Source organism: Pecten maximus, chromosome 12 (assembly GCF_902652985.1).
Source record: "Pecten maximus chromosome 12, xPecMax1.1, whole genome shotgun sequence".
Taxonomy (NCBI): domain Eukaryota; kingdom Metazoa; phylum Mollusca; class Bivalvia; order Pectinida; family Pectinidae; genus Pecten; species Pecten maximus.
In genome coordinates this window covers 18,366,622-18,387,639 of record NC_047026.1, presented here as the reverse complement: position 1 = coordinate 18,387,639, position 21,018 = coordinate 18,366,622, and the positions used below count along the sequence as shown (strand labels likewise).

Below are 21,018 nucleotides of genomic sequence, written 5' to 3'. Positions count from 1 at the left end.
ACACGGATACCTGTATATGATAACACGGATATCGGCATGTAATAACATGGATACCTGTATATGATAACACGGATACTTGTATATGATAACACGGATACCTGTATATGACAACACGGATACCTGTATATGACAACACGGATACCTGTATTATATGATAACACGGATACCTGTATATGATAACACGGATACCTGTATATGATAACACGGATACCTGTATATGATAACACGGATACCTGTATATGACAACACGGATACCTGTATATGACAACACGGATACCTGTATATGACAACACGGATACCTGTATATGATAACACTGATACCTGTATATGATAACACGGATACATGTATATGATAACACGGATACCTGTATATAACACGGATACTTGCATGTAATAACACGAAAAAGCGATATATTATTTGCAATTCGCCAAGGGTACTGGTATTGGGCCTGTAGTATGCTGGGATGAAGGGATACCAAGTACTTTCAAGGTCACGGGGGTTAAAAGTGTTAAAATCTTCAAACGACTTCTTCTCAATAACCCAAAGGGCCAAGGTACTCGTATTGGGTCTGTGGCATGTTGGTATGAAGGGCTACCAAGCTTGTTCAAATTGACGACCTTGACCTTCATTCAAGGTCACATGGGTTAAATGTGCCAAAATCTGATACAACATCTTCTTGATAACCAAAAGGTCCAGAGACCTGGTATTTGGTTTGTAGCATTCTGTGTTAAAGGGCTATACAGATTGTTCGCATGGATGACATTGACCTTCATTCAAGGTCCCAGGGGTCAAATATGCTAAAATCTTTAAAGAAAACTTCTTTTTTATAACCAAGCGACCCAGAGATCTGATATTGGGTTTTTAGCATTCATGGGTAAAGGGCTATAACGATTGTTCAAATGAATGACCTTGACCTTGATTCAAGGTCCCAGTGGACAAATATGCTAAAAAATATCATAACTCATGTGACCGTTAAGGCCCATGGGCCTCTTGTTTGTACCCTGGGTCCGGTACTTTTCCCTATAGACCTCAAAGAGCCAGAATGTTAAGAAGGCCTGAGGTGCGTTCGACATATTTAAATAAAATTATAAACATGGCTATGCTCATGTCACGGTCCATATCTGTATTGAACATAAATTTGGGTCAAGACACGGGACTTGAGAGGAATACCTAACCCTATGGACGAGTTCGGAATCCATGCCAAGTCCCTGCGAGCCTATGTGCTTTTTAATGTTGTAATAATGTTTTGTTTTCATTCATAACAAGATCAATTATACATCATGTTACAACTCTGTCCAAGAGTCGCTATCAGATTACATTTAAAATGCTATGCAAGCAGAAAACCAACATAAAAATGCAGAAAAATATATAATGACTTTAATGTGAATTGAACAACTACAATCCCGCCTCACAAAAACAAACAAAACCAAAAGCTTTTAAAAACAAACTAAGTACGCGACAAACCAGAATTCCGGAGGAGTATTGTGTTTCAACATAAATGTAGTTGGTTTTGTAACACTCTCTCATCGGCTATATTAATTAAAAGAGTTTAAAGCTGGTGTTGGACCGGATGGAAGCGTACAGAGGGTCGAGACGAGAGAGAAGACAACAGGTTTGGGGTCTGGCACGTAACCAAACAACAACAAAATAAATTGCCAGCTTGGGAATGGAGCCCCGATGGCCGGCACTATCCACTATGCCACCAGACACGTCCACTCCGATCTGCGGTGTACTGTCCGATCGATTTCCTCTTCGCTGTATCGCGTATGGTGGTATCGCTAATTACATTACTACACTATAAAAACACGACTTTTGGATGGAAATCTGATTAAAACTATTCACATTGCTAAAACAAAAATTCCAAGAAGTCAAGCAAAAGTTAAATTCAGAAAAAAACAACTAGGGTATAACTATAAATGCTTACAATGCCAGCACGCTTAAGTCACATTCCTGAAATCACAAAGGTCAGATTGTCTTGTTAATGACTACTAATTGCTAAAATTGTTGAAGATTTGTCATCCCCAGCAAACACGACTAGTATGTCATTAGGGTTATCATTTTCTGGTCCAGTCAATGGTATACCGGCAATCTGTCCTCCGGCTCTCATGCCGTCCGGCAAAGGAACCATCCATATCAATTGACCATTCACACCGGAAACTCCCATAACAAAGGTCGACACGGATAGGTCAACCGGAAGTCCGTGCTCTTTACAAAGCAGAAGAAACTCGCGTGCTTCTTCCGTATTTGAAGGAGTAGCAACCTCAACACCGAATATCAAGACATCGCTGTCAGAACCAGATGATCTCGCTACCATGAGATTTGACGTGATTTGAGCTTTCTGGACTTTAAGAAGTGATGACACTTCAATTGAATTTTGTATCACGCCAGTCAAGGGTGATACCTGTACAATCGTTGCCAAGGTCGTCAAAATTGCCCAAACGCTGGTGCCGTCTTCTTCTGAGGTGCTACTTCTTTGAGGGAAAGGACCAAACATGCCAGCCGAAACACCGTCTGGTCTATGCTTTGTTATTTCCGGTAGAGCATTCACAGAAGTCGTACTTGTGTCAAACATGGCCATTTGTTTTAACCCAGTCGTGACCCTAAAAAGTTGAGTCGCGCTGTCACCGTCATCTTTGAGTCCCCAGAGTGTTGGACCCGCGTTCGAACCCTCCGGGGGAGGAAGATTCACCATTACAGTGCTAGTTTCAACATTAAACATCAGAGAAGGTTGTAAGTCTTCATCCGTTTCTTCCGGGGGTGAATCCAAAGTATTATCCATATCCATTTCTACCACAAATTTATTAGTTCTGGTTCTCTCCCGAAACAGCTTATGACTTCCGGTTTCACGTTCAAAGTTGAAGTACCACGTGATATGTAAACGGTCTACCATTCGCTGGTACATGTCTATTGCATACAGTCGCTGTAAACCTAGGATTGATGGCTGTGGGAAAAAAACATTTCATTCATTTACATGCTTACTGATTCTGTTTTGGCAATGGCTGTACATGTATATGACAACGTTTTCTTATTAAAACTGATAAAACATAAAATCAACGGCATAGCTTATAACTACAACCAATGGAATTCAGCTGTTGCTAGGACGTTTTGACCTTTACTCAGTGATTTCCACTTACGTCATTAGCGCCAGGGCTTCCCTCGTCCGGTTTAAATTCCGTGAGTACGTAACATCTATTTTCGTGCAAAATCGGCGGCGCAACTGGGAGGAAAGTTCCATTTGTTTGCTGCACTGTCCCAGTCAACCAGATCGAGGCTTCGGGTATACCCTCTACAAACAAACAGCCAATGCAGACTTACTTCTTCATAATACAAAATATAACTAGAATATAATTTTCACCCCAACTCTTAAATGTATTTGCGAACATTCGACACTTTCCGAACTTCTTAACGAAAAGTACCGAGTGTTCCCGACTGTCTGAAAAGTCATTTGGTATTACTCTTGTTGGAAACCGTTGCGTCGGATCCCAAAGATATAACAATAAGCAACCATTGCCCTCGTACAATGTCTCTCATTATAACCTATCATACAAGAAATGGTTTGTCAAAATTTTAACATACTGTTACAGCATTGCAATATTGACTTTGAAATTCCGTTTAAGAATATATATATATAAACATTTGAATTGAATCATACCATAAACATCATTACTTTGTCATTTCACACCTTAATATTTTACAACAGATACCTTAACAGCGCAGATGTTAAAAATCATTTTAAACAAATCATACATTTAAACCACTAACAAAGCCCTGATCGATAGTTTCAGAGACTGATGTTGGTTTCTGATAGTTCGCTTTGGTTTTTTCTTACAATGGCGATTTGTTTATAAAATAGCTTGAAGCCCTCCGAAGTTTATTATTCAGGCATTTCCCACGTAACTTAGTAATGTATCGAGTTTCTTGATGGGATGATAGATGAAACAAACAGATTATTGATAGTAATTATGGGCTGTATTTATTCACGATGCAATTCTTTAGATCGTTAGAGCCCGGGGGCAGCCGCTAGACTGTCGATGTCCAGAGTAGGGAATTTGATATCCTATATCATACGGAAGTCTTTCTCCCTCCTCAACCCCCTCCCTCGCCTGTTATCCCCTCCCTCGCCCATTATAATAACGGTCCGCTGCGACATAGTACCGCCGACAAATTCCACTTCCGGTCAAAGAAACGCTGAAGGTACCGTGATTCACAGAACTTTGGGGATTTTTGCCAATTTATTTAATTATCTATTTATTTTGAATAGATATACAAGTTCAAGTTCTTTATTTACCAAAAGCTCTAAGGCCTATAGGTATACAAGATATATACCATTAAACATAATATGCAATACAGATGTATCCAGGCGAGTGTGACATACATGCACATGAAAATTGTTCGATATATAATTATCTACACTAATCAATTTTGTCTTTTGCTAGTCAAGTATACATATTGTACTAAAATATCAGAAACATATATACATATATAACACATATATATAACTTTGAGTCTCCTGACTCATCAATATCACACAATCATACAATTCAGGCGCGGATCCAGGAATTTGAAAAGGGGGGTCCAGTAATTCAGTGGTAATGGGAGCGCCGTAGGCGCGAGCCGAATTTTTCTTTTGGCGAGGGGTCTGGGGGGCCAAAATTTCGGAAAATGAAATGGTTATAGCAAATTTTGCAATCTTTCGGGGATAAGATTTTCGAGGGTTTGGCATAGCCGTTTTTTAAGGCTATAAAAAAATTGTCCTCATCTAGTGCATTATAATATTATACACATTTACATAACATTGCCAACATGAAAGACTAATAAATACGTACAAGAGACAATATACTCGGAGAGCATAACAAAGTTAATGAAATTCTTTTGGCATTAGCCGCTTTAATATATTTGGCCACATTTTCCATGTGCAAGCCTTGTGCTGGGTTTCCCCGTAAAATACAGGTCAGTGTCGGAATGTTTATAGTACACGTAGCACTAAAAGAGGGGTATTATTTATTTGTGGGGTCGCGGTGGGGAGGGAAGGGGGGGTCTGGGCTGGGGAGGGGGGTCTGGTCTGGGGAGGGGGTATCCTATCATCAGCGTCAACAAAGTAACACTCCTTTATCCGCGGGAAGGAAATAAAGGTATTTATTACAACAAACACTTTCCAAACTGAATTGGCCAATAAAACGCTGACGACATATAATTATGTAACCATCATTAGATGTTAAAAAATCACTGGATTTTTTTTGAAGAAACTAAATATTTTTTCCACCTTTTTAAACTTCATTATCCCCAAATCAAAAAGGTACGTAATTAGTCATTTTAATTCTTACTTCAATCTCAAAGTAATTCGCTTTGATCACACACCTGTTTCGTACACGATGACAGCTCCGCTCCTGGAAACCAGTAGGATCAAGCTATTGGCAGATATCAGAAGACTGGCAAAATAAATCAAAGATTTTAATATTGATTCAATCACTCTAGTAACACGTGTATCTGTGTTACAAGAGTTCTTGCACATAATACAACACGATACAGAAAATGTTGTATATAAAGTGTTGATTAAATTTTGATTTGAACAAATTTATTGCCAGCTCATAGCAAATGATTGGGCACAAGCTATAAGCTGTGAATAAATGGTTAAAATATTTACTAGAACTCCATGTGTGTACTTGTTGGCTGGAAAAACTCCTTATTTACTAATGAAAATCAAACATTCTCCATTGTTTGTGATTTTTATACAGTTTGTGCCCATTCCAGTCTAGTAAATGTTATCCGTGTTCGAGCTGCGATATCTCAGCTTAGAAATGATGTGAAAAAAGTTCTGAATTTTCATAAAAAAATATATTTTTCGTCACCTTGTTCTCAAGTATGTGTGAATTAATAAAAAAGAAAATGCATAAAATAAAAATTGCAGACTTCATTAATATGTGTTGAATTGAGATAAATTCCATTTCCAATATGATCCTTTCCGGGATGATTTTCTTAAATCTAAATTTTATTATGTCCAACCAAATCTGTATACAATTTCAAAAATTGTTAAATGATCCATGTACAGTTGAATATCAATTTTGTTTTTTAAATCGTCTTTTTTATTTTACTGACTTTGGCAAAATCTGTTTCCGGTGCTTATTCATAATCATAATCTACACCAAGAGAAAACTACTTAGATATGTAACTTGCCATAGTAACCACATACAGTTGTATTTTTTAAATTTTGAATCACTATAATGAAGACATCTGTGTATTTTTCGACCCAAAAATATTTTATTATCGTAAATGTTGCAGTTGGATTAGGCTCAAGTTATCACAACTTAGTAAATAGTGTCTGTGTAGCGACGGATGGAGAATTAGAATTTGATCAATTCCAGTCAATCGATTTCCTCCACACCACCTCCAAACAGACCCCCCCCCCCCCCCCCCCAAAAAAAAAGTATTAGAATATAGCAATAAGTATTAATTACTTATAATTATTACTTATATATGACTTATATAATGTTGGCGTTTAATATTAAGTAAAATACAATATTAGTTCCATCTGCCCGTGAATTGCTGGTCCTGATTATTACCTGTACATGGGAAAGAGGACGTCCGCTATTTTAATTGGTGACAGCATTTTACCGCTGTCGTCGATCATGACGAGATAATGGCCGTCAGTACCTATGACGTCACCGAAGATGTCCATGATGGGAAGGACAGGGAATCGGAGTAGACTACTGGCCCAGGCCAGGGACCCTGTCCCCACGTCCAGACTGATGTAACCCCTGGAATACCAGAAAATGATATTGAAATTGAGGAAAAGAGGTGATGTATTTGGTTTGTCTGAATCAGGATTCAGTAGCTTGAATTCTATCTTTGAGGTTCAGGGAGTTGTGGTTTTAGTTATACGGAAGGCGATATCACAGGACCTAACTTAAGGAAGTGTCTTTTGTTCAAAATCCCCCCCCCCCCCCCCCCCCCCCCCCCCCCCCCCGTCCCCCCCCCGTCCCCACACACAAACACACACAAACCCCCACCACACACACAAACAAAACAAACATCTTGAAATGTGCCATACAAGCTAGGATATTCATAGACTTCTTTGGTCCCTGTGGGCTGTTTATTGATATTATACAATCACAGTCTATTGAGGTCGATAGACGGTTTTATAAACCTGAGAGAATAAAAGTAGCAGCCGACGAGTTATTGATAATAATGCTGAGCGGAAACATTATTGATGCAAGTTAATATATAACCGGATGATTTGAATTACCAACACTTTTGTAGCTATCAATATTTGGAAGATTTATTTGTATTTTTTTTTCATGGATATAAGACAAATATTTGCATTAGGTTAAGTGTCCATGATCAGTAGTTAGATAGAACAAGTATAGATGCTATCTTTAGTTAGTCCTTCACGACAATTTGACCTAGTTTGGACCGCTGTATGATAACAAAAGGCTGATAATCATATCGTACATAACGTATCACAGGGACTTGGTGCAATTTTTAAAATAATGTATGGACCTTGATTTGTGAACGTATGCCAATCACTCACAGGGACATGAGAATTTGTTACAGTTTTCGTGTATTGGGGCCTTCTGTAGTGCGTAGGTGTCATTTTTACCGAATTTTAATTTAGCCCCCCAAAATGTGCTATCTATACACACTAGGGAAGGTCCAAATACATGTAGACTGTAACAAATGCTCAAGTCCCTGTGAAGTCACTGTGCTACACGGCCTTCATTCCACATCCGTATCATAGGTACCTGGGATCAGGATTTTCTCAAATAAGAATTGCATTGTCTTTATCACTTGTCACCGATCTGTTCTGGTTCACATTCAGTAACACCAATGCATATAAGTTGTAAGAAAATGATCAGATCCCTGTGGTCTGGTTAGGCTTGGGAGACTCGGCGCCATTTGCCGTAAATTTCGACATCAATCAATGGGCGAAATAATTACAAAATCACTTTAAGATTATCTAAAAAAAAACATGCTTTCTTGACTGGAATGACGGGTATCTTTCTATGTACGGGTATACACTCTAGTAAAGTGGTCATTACATTCATACGGAGCAGAGATTTGAAAAGCGGTGTGAAAACAGATGTAGATGTTTTCTTTCTCCACAGGGATATTGGCGCGAATTTCCAACCCATGATCTATCATAATGATATATTTCGACCATGGGTCGGGGTTCCGTGCCTAGCTCATGTGGTTTCCCCTGAAGTAATTGAATCTAAACCATGTATGTAAGAAATATGCATTTTTCTCTACAAAACTGCGAATTGGATTTTTATGCAATAGCATTTATAGAATCCATGTCCGAAAACTTGTGTAGTACGGAACATTACATGATTAACACTGTATCAACTTGGTCTATAAATATACACAGTGTCAAGTTTCTTGTCCCTGTGTTTTAACAATGATAAGGTGTTTGATATGATGATATCGCCTGTCTCGGAAGCCAGCGCTTCATGTTGAATTTGCCTTTGTCCAGTTGGCATTCATCAACCCATAAATTCCAACTGAAAGCAGTTCAATGCTTATATTTACATTTTACAACGATTTTTAAAGACTATATCCAGGAATTTTGTTCCGACGATGAATGAACAAATTATTCAACAGCCATCTTTCGTTATCGCCGACGTGACAATTATGAGGTCACTATATTAATGACGTCATAATAAAGATTTGGAAGTTATGGACTCATAACTTCCAAGTGAGCTTGGTAAAGTTATATAGTGGGGCTGCAGTGTAAATGTGCTAGCGCTTCATGTTGAATTTGCCTCTGTCCAGTTGGAATTCATATTGACTATGAATGCCAACTGAAAGCCGTTCAATGCTTATATTTACCATCTGCGATTTTTTATTTGTCGTGTGATTTTTTTTTTTGAAATTTTCAAATTCAAATTTCAGTTGGCAGTTCATAAGCTGATGAACTCGCAACTGAATTGGTAGGGTTATATAGTGGCAGTGCCATACAATGGTAAACATTAGTTAATGAATCAACAATAAAATCACCATACAACAAAATAGGAGAAAGGAAATACACTGCAGTAGTATATGTATCTGTTTAAAGAGACACATATACTACTCACTGCAAAATGTAGTCCTTTTGTTGGAATTCTGAATGTAGTTGTAGAAATCCAGTCGCGCTCTCGAGATAGTAAGTCGAGATTTGAGATAATAAGTCGAGTGCTCGACTTAGGTAAAACAAAATGAGTGACCTAAACCCAGCCACCATATTCTTGAGAGAATGTCTATCATTTCTTTTTCATATAGCCTACGCATAAAAAATATTATGCTATTTTCAATCTATTGTGTAAATGTGTGTACTTTTGTCTATTTCTTTTGTTTGTCTGAGTGTATCAATAAAAATCTTGAAATCTTGTCTATAGTAATGCATTGTACGGAAGCCGAATAGGACCAATGAAAAAAAACTTACATGTAGTTGGTATCATTAAAAAATAAAATAAAAAATCTCGTAGATTTTTTCTCGGTAATATACGAGTTTCTTTCTCGTATATACGAGGAATAATCTCGTATATACATTGTACGAGGAATAATCTCGTATATACGAGAAAGAAAATCGTATAAACGAGAGTTTTTTATTTATTTTTTAATGACACCAAATAAGTTTTTTTTTTTTTCATTGGTCCTAGTCGGTTTCCGTAACATGGTGACTATTTATAAAATTTTAAACCAATGCATCTTCCCGTCTTCTTTACAAAGTTAAATTATTAATACGAACAGGAACGTGGAATTATTCTAACTCCCTGATACGAAATTGTTTTCTGTACAGAGGTATAAGTTGATGCAGACGCGAAGAAAATGTTTCTGTGAACAAATGAAAATCGAATAATAAAATTAATTAAATAACTCAAAATTCATTGAATTATGTATACGTACACATCCTTGACTCCATTGGACTGACAGACGATGTTGTTTGGATTACCTACACAGCCCAGAGTGTTCGGCAGAGGACCAATGGGAAAGTTGCTCTTCCAGGCGATATAAGCATTCTGTGACGAGTTTGGATACTTTAGAGAGTAAGAAAATGATCCGCGTGGGTTACACGCGTAACTCGGACACGCATTCACTGCCTGCGCATTACACGTGCGGAAAACAGTGCAAAAAAGCAATACCACGAATATATAATGTGTAAAGTCTGCCATCTTGGTTTAGGGTCACTAAATAGAGCCTACATCTAGGTGTTATTATGTATAAGATAAGTCATATCTATATATGTAAGTATTAGTATGTACCCGGGTACATGTGATTAGATATAGCACATCAGTCTCGTACAGGCCGACCAAGGACAGTGTAGGAGACGTCATCAATAATCAGTAAATCAAGTGATATTTTATCCAGATTTAAAATCACTATTCTGTTGCAATTAAACAGAAGTAACTTGACCAATTGTTTTAGATATGTGTCATGGGTCTTGATTTTGACATTTAATTTGTTAATTAAGCTACCTGTTAATTTTGCCAAAACAAGCGTAAAATGCAAGTTTCAGGATAACAAATAAAGCTCATGAGATCAGACAGATTGCACAAAATAACCATGTCGTTATGGCCACAAGTGTCTATAGCAGGTAGCGCGAGCGCTTGTTTAGTCAGATTTTACTTTATAAAAGCATAAACGTCGATTTTTTTCTTTTGACCTTGAAATGCAAATGGCGGCTGTGAATTATACTGCACAAATATGAAATATAAGTCCCTGCGTTTTTGTCAGAACTTCAATTCTCACAAAGGTTACATCACGTATAACACGAACCATCAGCTATCAAGGACAATATCATCTAAAAATGGCTCGCGTGTTGTCGACTAACAGGTGTTCTGTACATAATTAAATGCACAGCGGTCATGAGTGATTTCTGATGGATTTTGACGAATTTTCAATTCAATTTAACTTTTTTTTTTTTAATTTCACAAACTTGCAGAGAATCATTTGCTCCGTACATGATAATATGAATTAATCTAATTTCATTATTTTTTTGTTAATTTATTTTAGCAATGGCAGTACAAAGTAAAAATAGAACTAACAAAAGAACAAAACAACGTCACACTTTTGCACTTTTGTTACGGTGCTAATCTATTAAGTAAAGTGTAAAAACAACCGGGTGAAAGTGATAATAATTATTAATTTTCAATGGAATAATTTTTATGAAATTTCAAGAAAATCACTTACAATTTAAAAACTCATTAAAAATTTGCCAAAATGCATGAAAATTCGTCAATAAAAAAATGAATTATTTACTTAAGTCTCTGTACACAGGAATTTTCGTATTAACAACAACACGGACTTTTCGTTTCCCATAATCAAAACCTAATCGGTCTACCTCTATTGATCTTACTAAAGTATAAGGTATTTCTATATTGTATAACGATATATGGAAAAAATGCTCTACAATATCCGGTTTAAACCCTTTAATTTGTTAAGCTTGATATCAGGTAACACCTTATTCCAGTAAATATTTACTTTTTTCTCATTTAGGGATTTTTACATAATGTACAGTCATAAACAAAACTATTTACCCCCTTCCCCGTCCCATACATTTATATCCCCTCCCACGGGCTGTTCGGGATATAAATCACTAAATCAACAAGACTTGATGATATTTATAGAATTTGAGCCATAGAGTCTAGCCGATAGTGTGTACACCTGTTATAAATCTTCAGTGATGAACCTTCCGCACCTGTGATAATTACACCTATATACCTACAGGTACTTACCGCAATAAAACATTAAAGAGGAAAGGGGGGTCTTAATTACTAAATACTCAATTAAGGATGTATAATCAAAATCGTGAGAAAAAGACCGGGATGTTTATCCAAGTACTGATCTTGTACAACAGAGAGAGCATTTCTTACAAATATAATTATATCTAACAAATAAATAATGTTGGATTTTTTTTTTATTTCAGTATTTTTTTCTTTTAATTAAATATAATTAATTTTCCATTGTTTGTATGCAGCTTTTTTCTGACTTGTTTTCCCATACATCTATGGAAAAGAAAAGTAAATTGCAAAAAAAATGTAAATATCCTCTTGTCAAATAAGTAAAATTGTACATAAAACAGTTCCATAATACAATTATAAGCATTGACTTTGCGGATTCAAACAGATTGCAAACAGGTTTTTTCATACCCCTATGAAACTAATAAAGAAAATATTTATATGAAAAAATCAATGAGTAAATTATTTACGTTGTTACCAAACTCTGCTAAAAAGGAAACAACATCAATTTGACATCTTGATGTAATGAGAATTGAATATCCATTGAAACAGTTTCCAACATAAAGAAAAAAGGATGAGTATACATGTTTTTTTTTTTTTTTATTTATCAAAAATGTTAAATATAAGTTAGAGCCCTAACACACAAGCATTCCTTTTGGCCCTTTAAATCAGCAAACGTTCCTGGCAAGTTATCATAAATATCAAAATATCAAAAAAGATATTGTGTATTTGGTTATGGATTAATGTGTAATGTACGAAAACGTACGAGGGAAATTTGTCTCTCTCGCTGTATTGTACTACATTCTCATAATAAAGAATTCGAACTTGAATCTTATGTCTTTGGCATAGCATGTCACAAGTTTCATATTCAATTCAAACGTTTCATTTGTGTGCAGGGCTCGTGCAACACGCAACTCGCATTTTCAAACTCGCAACTCGAAGAAAAGAAACCCTCGTTTGACTTCACCCAAACAGCCGATAATTCTATCTTATCCTCCCAAAGATAGACTGGCTATATATAGATATTTTGATCTAAATAGCTGTACATTATTATATATATTATATAGGTCTTTGATTTGTAATGTAACTGCTTCGTTGAAATTTGCTGAATTTTGGTTTTAAAAAATATCTTCATCTTCAGATTTTGCAAAACGTTTCCTAGCTGGAAGGGTTACAGAAGAGCATAGATATTTTTTATCTACCTGTAGTATTTGAAATAAAATGTTTTAAACAGTTTTCGGAAGAGCAATGAAATCACACATTTTTATTTTCATTTATTACATAATTAACGCAATTAGTCATCAGTAAATTGAGCAGACGGGCCGGCGGGGAACCTATTCTCCGTGTTGTTTTAGCCAAGGAATTTGGTGAGTATGTATACGTAACTATAAACAAAAAGTACTTTTCCTATCATATAAACAATGAACTTGTCTCGCGTGCTCACGCGACGGGTGAAGTAATTAAAGGATGTTTACATAGGCGTATAAAAAGATTATGAGTTTACATCCGCTAATTTAAACATAGACGAATATTTGAGTAAATGTTCTCATAACACAGACGAAGGGTTTCCTTCTGACTTCTCAAAACTATACCCACGCTACTGATCGCTTGATAGTCTTTAGTATTTTGGTGTTTTATTTGAAGTTTATTTATATATAGACTATATATATAAAATAATACATCAGCTGCTGTTGTTTTGTATTGTTTCAGGGCTGAATGAAAAATTCCATCTGAAGTTCCGAATAAGGAATAGATTTAAATTAAAAATTACGAAAGATAAAGGGGAAAAGATTATAGTCAACAAATTTATTTCAAATGGTTCATGGTTAAAGAAAATAATATATATTAATTAAATTTACAGAAAAGTTTTTATCATTTTTTTCAATCATAGATATAACATCAGAATTTGTCATGCATTATCTAATTCTGTATTTTAAATCCACGGGGAATTTAACTGCACGTGGATATTTTAAGTTGATGGTCCCCATTAACCATGATTGATTTAAACTGAACATCGTTATGTAATATTTGTTTAGAAATTAATGCATGAACTGATCATAATCTGGAAACTGAATCTTATAGATTTGTCAAAGTGCAAATGTTTATACATTGTAGAGTTTAAGTTTAAATCAGAGACTTCTATCTTTGATTGGTAGATACTAAAACATAGAATTATAATTAAATTATTGATATGTACTTGAATGTTTCTTTGGAAACCGACAGAAAAAAATATAGTCCAAAATATAAATGTAATCAAAATGAAATTAGAGATGAATTTCATCTTATATTTACATGTCCTATAGATACTCCAAATTAAAAAAAAAGACATTCGTCTACAAAAGTTTAAGATTAACTGAATACAAATAATTTAAGAGAGTTTATAGATAAGGAAAATACATTATAGATAATTGCGAGTTGCGAGTTGCAAAATGCGAGTTGCGAGTATTTTGTAGCAAACCAATCAAGCATTTATCATTTAAAGCATTTAATAATGTTTAGTATGTAGGCCATGTTATCAAAGAATACAAATTGTATTTGAGTACAAATTCCCATCGATATAAATGGAAATCAGGTGTAAGGAGACGTTTGTTGATGTTAGGTCTTGTGTAAGGCTGCATGGTAAATTGTCTTAAATGTTCGACTTACAGGTCGGTTGATTTTGTTCTCATTATTTGTCAGTGACATAGAATTAGAATTAATTTAATCTGATTGCCAAAGTTATCGTATTTCAACTACTTAATCTGTTCTTAATTATATAGGCAGATAATAAAGTGTTATTTTCTGAAGATATTGTTGACCTCCAAAATATGCTTGACTTTTAAAGAGGTATACGGAGCGTTGGAATTTGACTTTTATATGTAAATAAAACGAAAATAGTGTTTTTTTTTAGAAAAACATAAGCGAGTTACCAAACGAACTGTGGAAATATGATGGAAAAGTTAGAGAGGTAATCGACCAGTTCTGTTACTTAGGCTTGTGCTGATACATACGGAATAAAATAAAAATTGAAACTGGAGCCGCATCCCCCTCCCCTTACACTCAATCTTCACCTCGATCATATGGTCGATATACCATGGGTTTCGACTTATTCGTCGGAATCTTTTACAAATAAACAACATTTAACACTTGAATATTGTTTAAACAATCAATTCTGTCATGTCGCCAATTAAACGCAGTTTTTATCGTGACCTGTCGGTCCTGGTAACCTCGCGGAGTACGAGATACTTGGTAATTGTTGTGAAAAACCACCTGCAAAGTAAACCATTTCTACGGAAACTCACAGCTACCATCAGCAGCGACTTGACACAAAATTCCCAACCCACGGTCCAAGTATTATTATTAAAGTCTATGGATACATGAATATAAGGACCGTAGGATTGGAATTCGTGTCAAGTTCCTGTGTCAGCAGGTTTTAATTCATTGAACGTATAATATGGGAAATCTTTATCTGAGCGTCCCTCTTTTTTTCAATCAACTTTATGGAGAAAGGTTCGACTAACGCAAGATTTCCGCTATCGATTTCTTCTTTTGGTCCACAATAGACCTCTGATTATCTGATTCAGTAGAGACGCATGTGAATCTTTGACAAAACCTACCTTCTACCTATGGCTTTGGAACATACGAAGTTGAGGAACTGTTTAAAGCAGACATTGCCGAAATAATTATTGTAGAAATCTGATCTGTGTGAGCCCATCACTTGTTCCTAAATTTTGAAATTATTATTTTATTATACTCTTCGAATGAGTAAGTCGTTGTATTTTTAGCGACTATTGCCTAAGATTTAGCCCACAAGGAACGGAGAGTTCGCCCTATAAATACGCCCATAATACATGTAAAGCGATACACAAGCTTATACCATCAACTCTGCTGTTTTTGTATATATTTTCTTGGAAAATATCCCGTTTTTTCTGCTAGTGATTTGTATTAACATAATAGTCGCTTTAATTAAGTTTGTCAACAGAGTCGTCAGTATCGTAATACATGTACTGTGAAATTCTAGGACAGTGTATGTATGTTACGTTGTCTTCAAATTACATTTAAACATTTGAAAAAAAATTCCGGACGCAACAGTATCGATTCTTAAACAAGAGACTAATACACTGCTAGTCACTCTCAAGCTGCCGTACTAGGAGCCGGAGTGAGGGGGGGGGGGGGGGGGAGGGATGGGAGAGGGGAGGAGTTGGATAAAGAGATACTGGGCTGTGATTTACGGTGCAATCTCTCAGCGGGCAGTCAACAACCAAGTCAAGTCAAAGAGCGTTTAACCTGTTGTCTGGCCGCACTGTAACAGCCCAGAGAGGACGGTCCGTGTTTTTGATGAATGACGCGCTGTGTTAATTTTCTCTCTGATCATCACAAGCATACTCAAAGGTGTCAGTCAGATTTTAACTACGTCATGCTGACCACATCAAAAGGTCACATGTTACACGCCATAAGTGATACAATTAACGAATTCAGACAATAAAAACTGATTTACATAAGTACTCTGTACTTGTTCGTAAATCTATCGCGATTAAGTTTAAACTAATAAAAAATGATTTCATTCGAATTATGTCGTACCGTATTTTACACGGACTTAAAAAGTGCGTTATTTTGAGCATACGAATATGGTCAATTCTTTTATGGATGTTCATGTGCTTGTAACAAAAAAAAAAGATAAAAACAAAAAACACGAAGGCTGAAATTGTTCAAAGTAATTGCTTAATGAATTATAAGATCTTGATTCAAAGTTAAAAATGCAGAATCTCCAAAAAATTAAACCTTTTTAAAGGCTATTCGAAAAGTTTCATATATTATTCTCAAACAAACCTGTCTGATATTATTTTCGGTACAACGGTACCTTCTTTTGCTGACCCACGTGCCCCTGTGGCTTGGGGGCGTTTATTCACTGGTCAGTTTAAGCCAATCAGAGGCCGAGTACGATCAATCAGTACCAATTAGCACCTCAGCCACGCGCCGATTGGCAGAAGGTCTCGAACATTAATGCTCCGTAACTCCGCCCACTTGTAGATAAATTGGAACTTTTTTGTCACGATAAGCACGTTCATTTTCTCTCACTGAACAAGACAACACCGATTCTCTCGTTTGACAACAACTTATCTTCAAAACATGGAGAACACTAACCAGTATGCGCCATTCCAGGATTATTTGGGCCTTAGTGATATAACTTGGAACAAAGATTTGTTAACAAATCTGAACAATTTGATGACACCGATCACTTGCCAGGATGATAGTAGCGACTGTGATAGTAGCAGTAGCAACTACAACTGCTGGAGTTTTGGTTTGACATTTTTGGACAGAGATGTTGCTTCTAATTCTATGGAACATCTGGACAATATTCGAATTGATTCCATGGACGAGTTTCGTCACAATGGTCGAGAATTGGATTTGGACGATTTGGATAGTTACCAGGTACAATTACGTCACCAGTCCGCCAAAGAAAAGATGGCGATCCAAAGAGAAAGCAACCCTATCGTACTACAAGTCCTGGCATTTAAAGAAAAAAAGAAAGCAGCTCGTCGGGCCAAAGCAAAGAAAGTGTGTGTTTTCTGCAAGAACAATGGGGAAACTTCTTCAGTGTATACCAGCCATGTTTTGAAGGATAACGAGGGTAAAGTCAGCTGCCCCATCTTACGGAAGTACACCTGTCCCTTATGTGGAGTGAACGGCGACGGAGCACATACCATCAAATACTGTCCCAAGAACGAGGAGACTGAAAGTCCAACACCATGTCTGTCATCGTTGTTGAGCACTGTCAGAAGCAGCACGTGCAAGCGTCGTCGAATGCAGTCTGGAATGAGCTCTTAATAATGTAAACAATGCTGAAAGTGTGATTAGTGTAGCACGTGCGATCGAAAATGTAAACAATGCTGACAGTGTGATTTGTTTGGCACATGCGATCGAAAATGTAAACAATGCTGAAAGTGTGACTAGTTAAGCACGTGCGATCGAAAATGTAAACAGTGACGAAAGTGTGATACATTATCCAACATTCTTTACATTCCATCAAAGGTTGTCCAAGAAATTTTTCAAGGGACGACTGAGAAGAAATACGAACTAAAATCAGACTTTTCCTGTCCGATTTAAAATGTGTGAACCGGAATTAAAGATATCGAACTCTTGTGCAATTCCAGAACTTTTAAGGAAACGTCAACGATGTGCGACAAATGTTTAAAAAAAAAAAGACTCGTATATTTTACACAAATGTCCCTGTCGCCTGTATGTATAACAATTTTTGTATTATAATATTTTTGTTTTAAAAAAATGTTGATTTTTACAACAATTTGATTTTCATTTGTGTAGATTTTGTAACTTATCTTAGAAAAACTATTTATAACCTTATATTTTAAGAAATATGAAATTTTATGTGCTATAAATATTAACCGAATTTAATGTATATAGATCTACTTTGTAAACTAATGGTTTAAATTGTTTGATTACTAACTTATTCACATTCCTGAAATATTTAGAGAAAAACGATAAATTTTAAGAATTATTGAAAAAATACGTTTGGAAATGAATGGAAGATCATCTAGTCATTTTCCACGATTGTTTTGTAATTACATCAAGCATCTGTCCAAAATGAAATGTTTTTGTCGAGTGAAACCTATTTTTGTAAGAGAAACCGGAGATGTTTTATTTTTGTGAACATTGACACGATAAGTGAAATAGACATCGGAATGTATTTGTAATCTCTGCTTTGAAATTAATTCAGTTTTGACAGTAAAAAAGTCGGTAGTTTTGTATATACACAGTTGTTTTTGCACATAGTGTGTTTTATCTTAGTTTAGAAAATTTGTATTAATACAAACATTCGATCTAGTGCTGAATACATTATATTGGAATCGGTTCACGAAATAAAAACCATTTAGACATTTTCAATTCCGAGTTTGTCGTTGTTTGATTCAGTTTACTACGGAACACGGGATTCGTATCGCACGTTGGCTCAGGGGAAAAAAACCCCAAAAAACCGAATCCCCCACCTGCAAAACAATCTCTTGTTCCGTATTTTCTCGTTCATAAAGCTTTAGGGAAGTGGGGTCAACATAGCAGGGTTTCGGAATGGCCATTCGCTGTTGTCTCGAATTTTTTTTCATTGTTTTAATTGTAGCGGACATTAATTAAAAATGAGTAATGAGAGATATTTTTCCTGGCTATGGCCCAGGTCTTTCGTAACCCCCGATATGGATATTTCGAATAATAATTTTCACAATTTATTATTAATACTTTTACAAGTTTGAAAGTTGTGAAAATTATGAAATATAGCAACTTTTTATAAATGAAATAGTTGCGAAACGGGCCTAAATTTATTACCACGGTATAAAACAAATCCTAAAGCGGCTTCATTGATAATTGAAATTTGCATGGAAAGTTCCCATGCAATGGGGAATTTTTCGTTACGTAACGTTGATGAAGCGGGGTATCGGTCTCGCGGAAAATGTCCCGACATTTGAATGTTTAACTGAACTTGAATTTGCATAAATTTCAACTATAAAAAATGCATCAATCAACAATTTTTAACAAAAACAAAGTCTGAAATTACAAAATGACCATTTTACCGATTAGTCTGTAGTCAAGTTTAGAATTGCGCAATCCCTGGCCTATTATCAAAATCTAAAATGGCGGTTTCTCGGCCATTTTGTAATTCTAATGGGTAAAGAAGCAATATATTTTTCTTTTCAAAGCAGTTTTACTTTGAAACAATATGATCTCAAGAAAGATATTCAGCCCGTCAATCATTCTCTAGGGGTTTCAACAGCGTCATCAGCATTGAATTAAGAATTTTGTGTTTTTCCTCTCTTTTCCGTTTTCACAGTGTAATAATTGGTATTCAGTTTGATTTAAGCTATAAAGTTCGTACATTCCACTTGCCAATCGATATATATATAAAAAAAAAGTGAATCTAGTTTTAAAAAATCTATTAAACTGGCCATTTTAGGAAATTGAAAATATTTGCCCGTTACAACTAATCTCATGGAAATGCTCTAGTGGTGTGGCACATTGACCCGAAAATTAAACTATACTTGCACTGTAACAAATCATCAGGTCCCGGTACACAATAGGAGAGGCCCAAATACACATTGGGAGTATCATTCTTGGGTCCTTGTGATGCTCTCTAGGAGAGGCCAAAATACACTTTGGGACTAATAATTCTCAGGTTCCCGTGATACACACTTGACGAGACCCAAATACACATTGGGACTAACAAATTATCAGGTCCCTGTGTTAAACAAAAGGATAAGCCAAAATACCCTTTGGGACTAACAAATTCTGAAGTCCCTGTGATACACAATATAAGCGGCCCAAATACAGTATGGACTAACAAATTCTTGGGTCCCTGTGATAAACACTAAGAGATGCCCAAATACTCTTTGGGACTAAACAAATTCTCAGGTCCCTGTGATAAACACAATGAGAGGCCCAAATACTCTTTGGGACTAACAAATTCTCAGGGTTCCCGTGATACACATTTGTAGTGGCCCAAATACACCATGGACTAACAACTTCAGGTCCCTGCCAAGTGTGATACATATGAGGAGAGGCCCAAATACACTTTGGGAAAACAAAATCGCATGTCCCTGTGCAGTGTTAGTTTTTTCTGTGCGCTAGTCTATTGATTTTGACCATTGTTTCTGAATTACCGTATATTTGACGTTTGTCCGGAGATCTAACATATATAGTAAGCTTAATATTTGGAATAGTTATTTTCGTAAGTGGCATTTTGCTTCGACAACGTCATTTGTGTTTCTATGTTATATATATGTATATTTACATCACGTATATGGGCTCTCTCCGTCCGTCCGGATTCGCTTCCCCCACGATATCTTAAGAACTAATGATGTGATTTTGATGACACTTGCTTTAATGTTAGACTTAATTATTACCAAAACCCCTCGCTCAAGTTGGAATATTTGATTAGGCTGCTGTGACCTGATTGGCTGATTACTTTCCGCACAATATCTTTTGAAGGAATGATCGGACTTGTGGATTACTTTCACAGGAACTTAATGAACACAAATACATCTGATGGATCTAAATGCTATGGCATGTGTTTCATGTTTTTAGGCATGTTACCCACTTTTATTTCATGTAATATATGTATATGTACAATGTTTGCATGGGAGAGATCTTGACGACTGTGTCCTTGTTTAAAAGATGAAATTGTACTTTCTCCGTGGCATTTGATGAGACAATAAAACACCATTACAGTTGAATTGAAGGTTCAATAGATTATGTTTGGTCCAGGTGATTTTTTTTTTGCTATATGTAGCTAATTAAGGTACTGGGATTTAACTGTATTCC

The 21,018-nt window shown here is 36.0% G+C and overlaps 2 protein-coding genes across 2 annotated transcripts; one reads left to right on the top strand and one right to left on the bottom strand.

The window, feature by feature from the left end:
• Positions 1–1,356: 1,356 nt before the first annotated feature.
• On the bottom strand, positions 1,357–10,152 carry LOC117339989. Its single transcript, XM_033901717.1, has 5 exons — positions 9,884–10,152; positions 6,562–6,756; positions 5,360–5,430; positions 3,136–3,287; positions 1,357–2,942 (listed from the first exon to the last, which is right to left on the bottom strand). The coding sequence occupies exons 1-5, from the start codon at positions 10,147–10,149 to the stop codon at positions 1,980–1,982; spliced, it is 1,647 nt and encodes a 548-aa protein (XP_033757608.1). The 5' UTR covers positions 10,150–10,152; the 3' UTR covers positions 1,357–1,979.
• A 6,569-nt stretch (positions 10,153–16,721) lies between these two features.
• LOC117339873 lies at positions 16,722–18,597 on the top strand. The gene has a single exon (XM_033901585.1). It carries the CDS (start codon positions 16,825–16,827, stop codon positions 17,521–17,523), a length of 699 nt encoding a protein of 232 aa, XP_033757476.1. The 5' UTR covers positions 16,722–16,824; the 3' UTR covers positions 17,524–18,597.
• Positions 18,598–21,018: the final 2,421 nt, after the last annotated feature.

Bases quoted from the DNA above. Each gene is read 5' to 3' on its own strand.
- LOC117339989 (XM_033901717.1), bottom strand. From the start codon at position 10,149: ATGGCAGACTTTACACATTATATATTCGTGGTATTGCTTTTTTGCACT. The intron at 3,288-5,359 runs GTGTGTGATCAA...GTTTGTTTGTAG, and splicing joins TGTCATCGTGTACGAAACAG to AGGGTATACCCGAAGCCTCG. The intron at 2,943-3,135 runs GTAAGTGGAAAT...TTTTTCCCACAG, and splicing joins GAAGCCCTGGCGCTAATGAC to CCATCAATCCTAGGTTTACA.
- LOC117339873 (XM_033901585.1), top strand. From the start codon at position 16,825: ATGGAGAACACTAACCAGTATGCGCCATTCCAGGATTATTTGGGCCTT.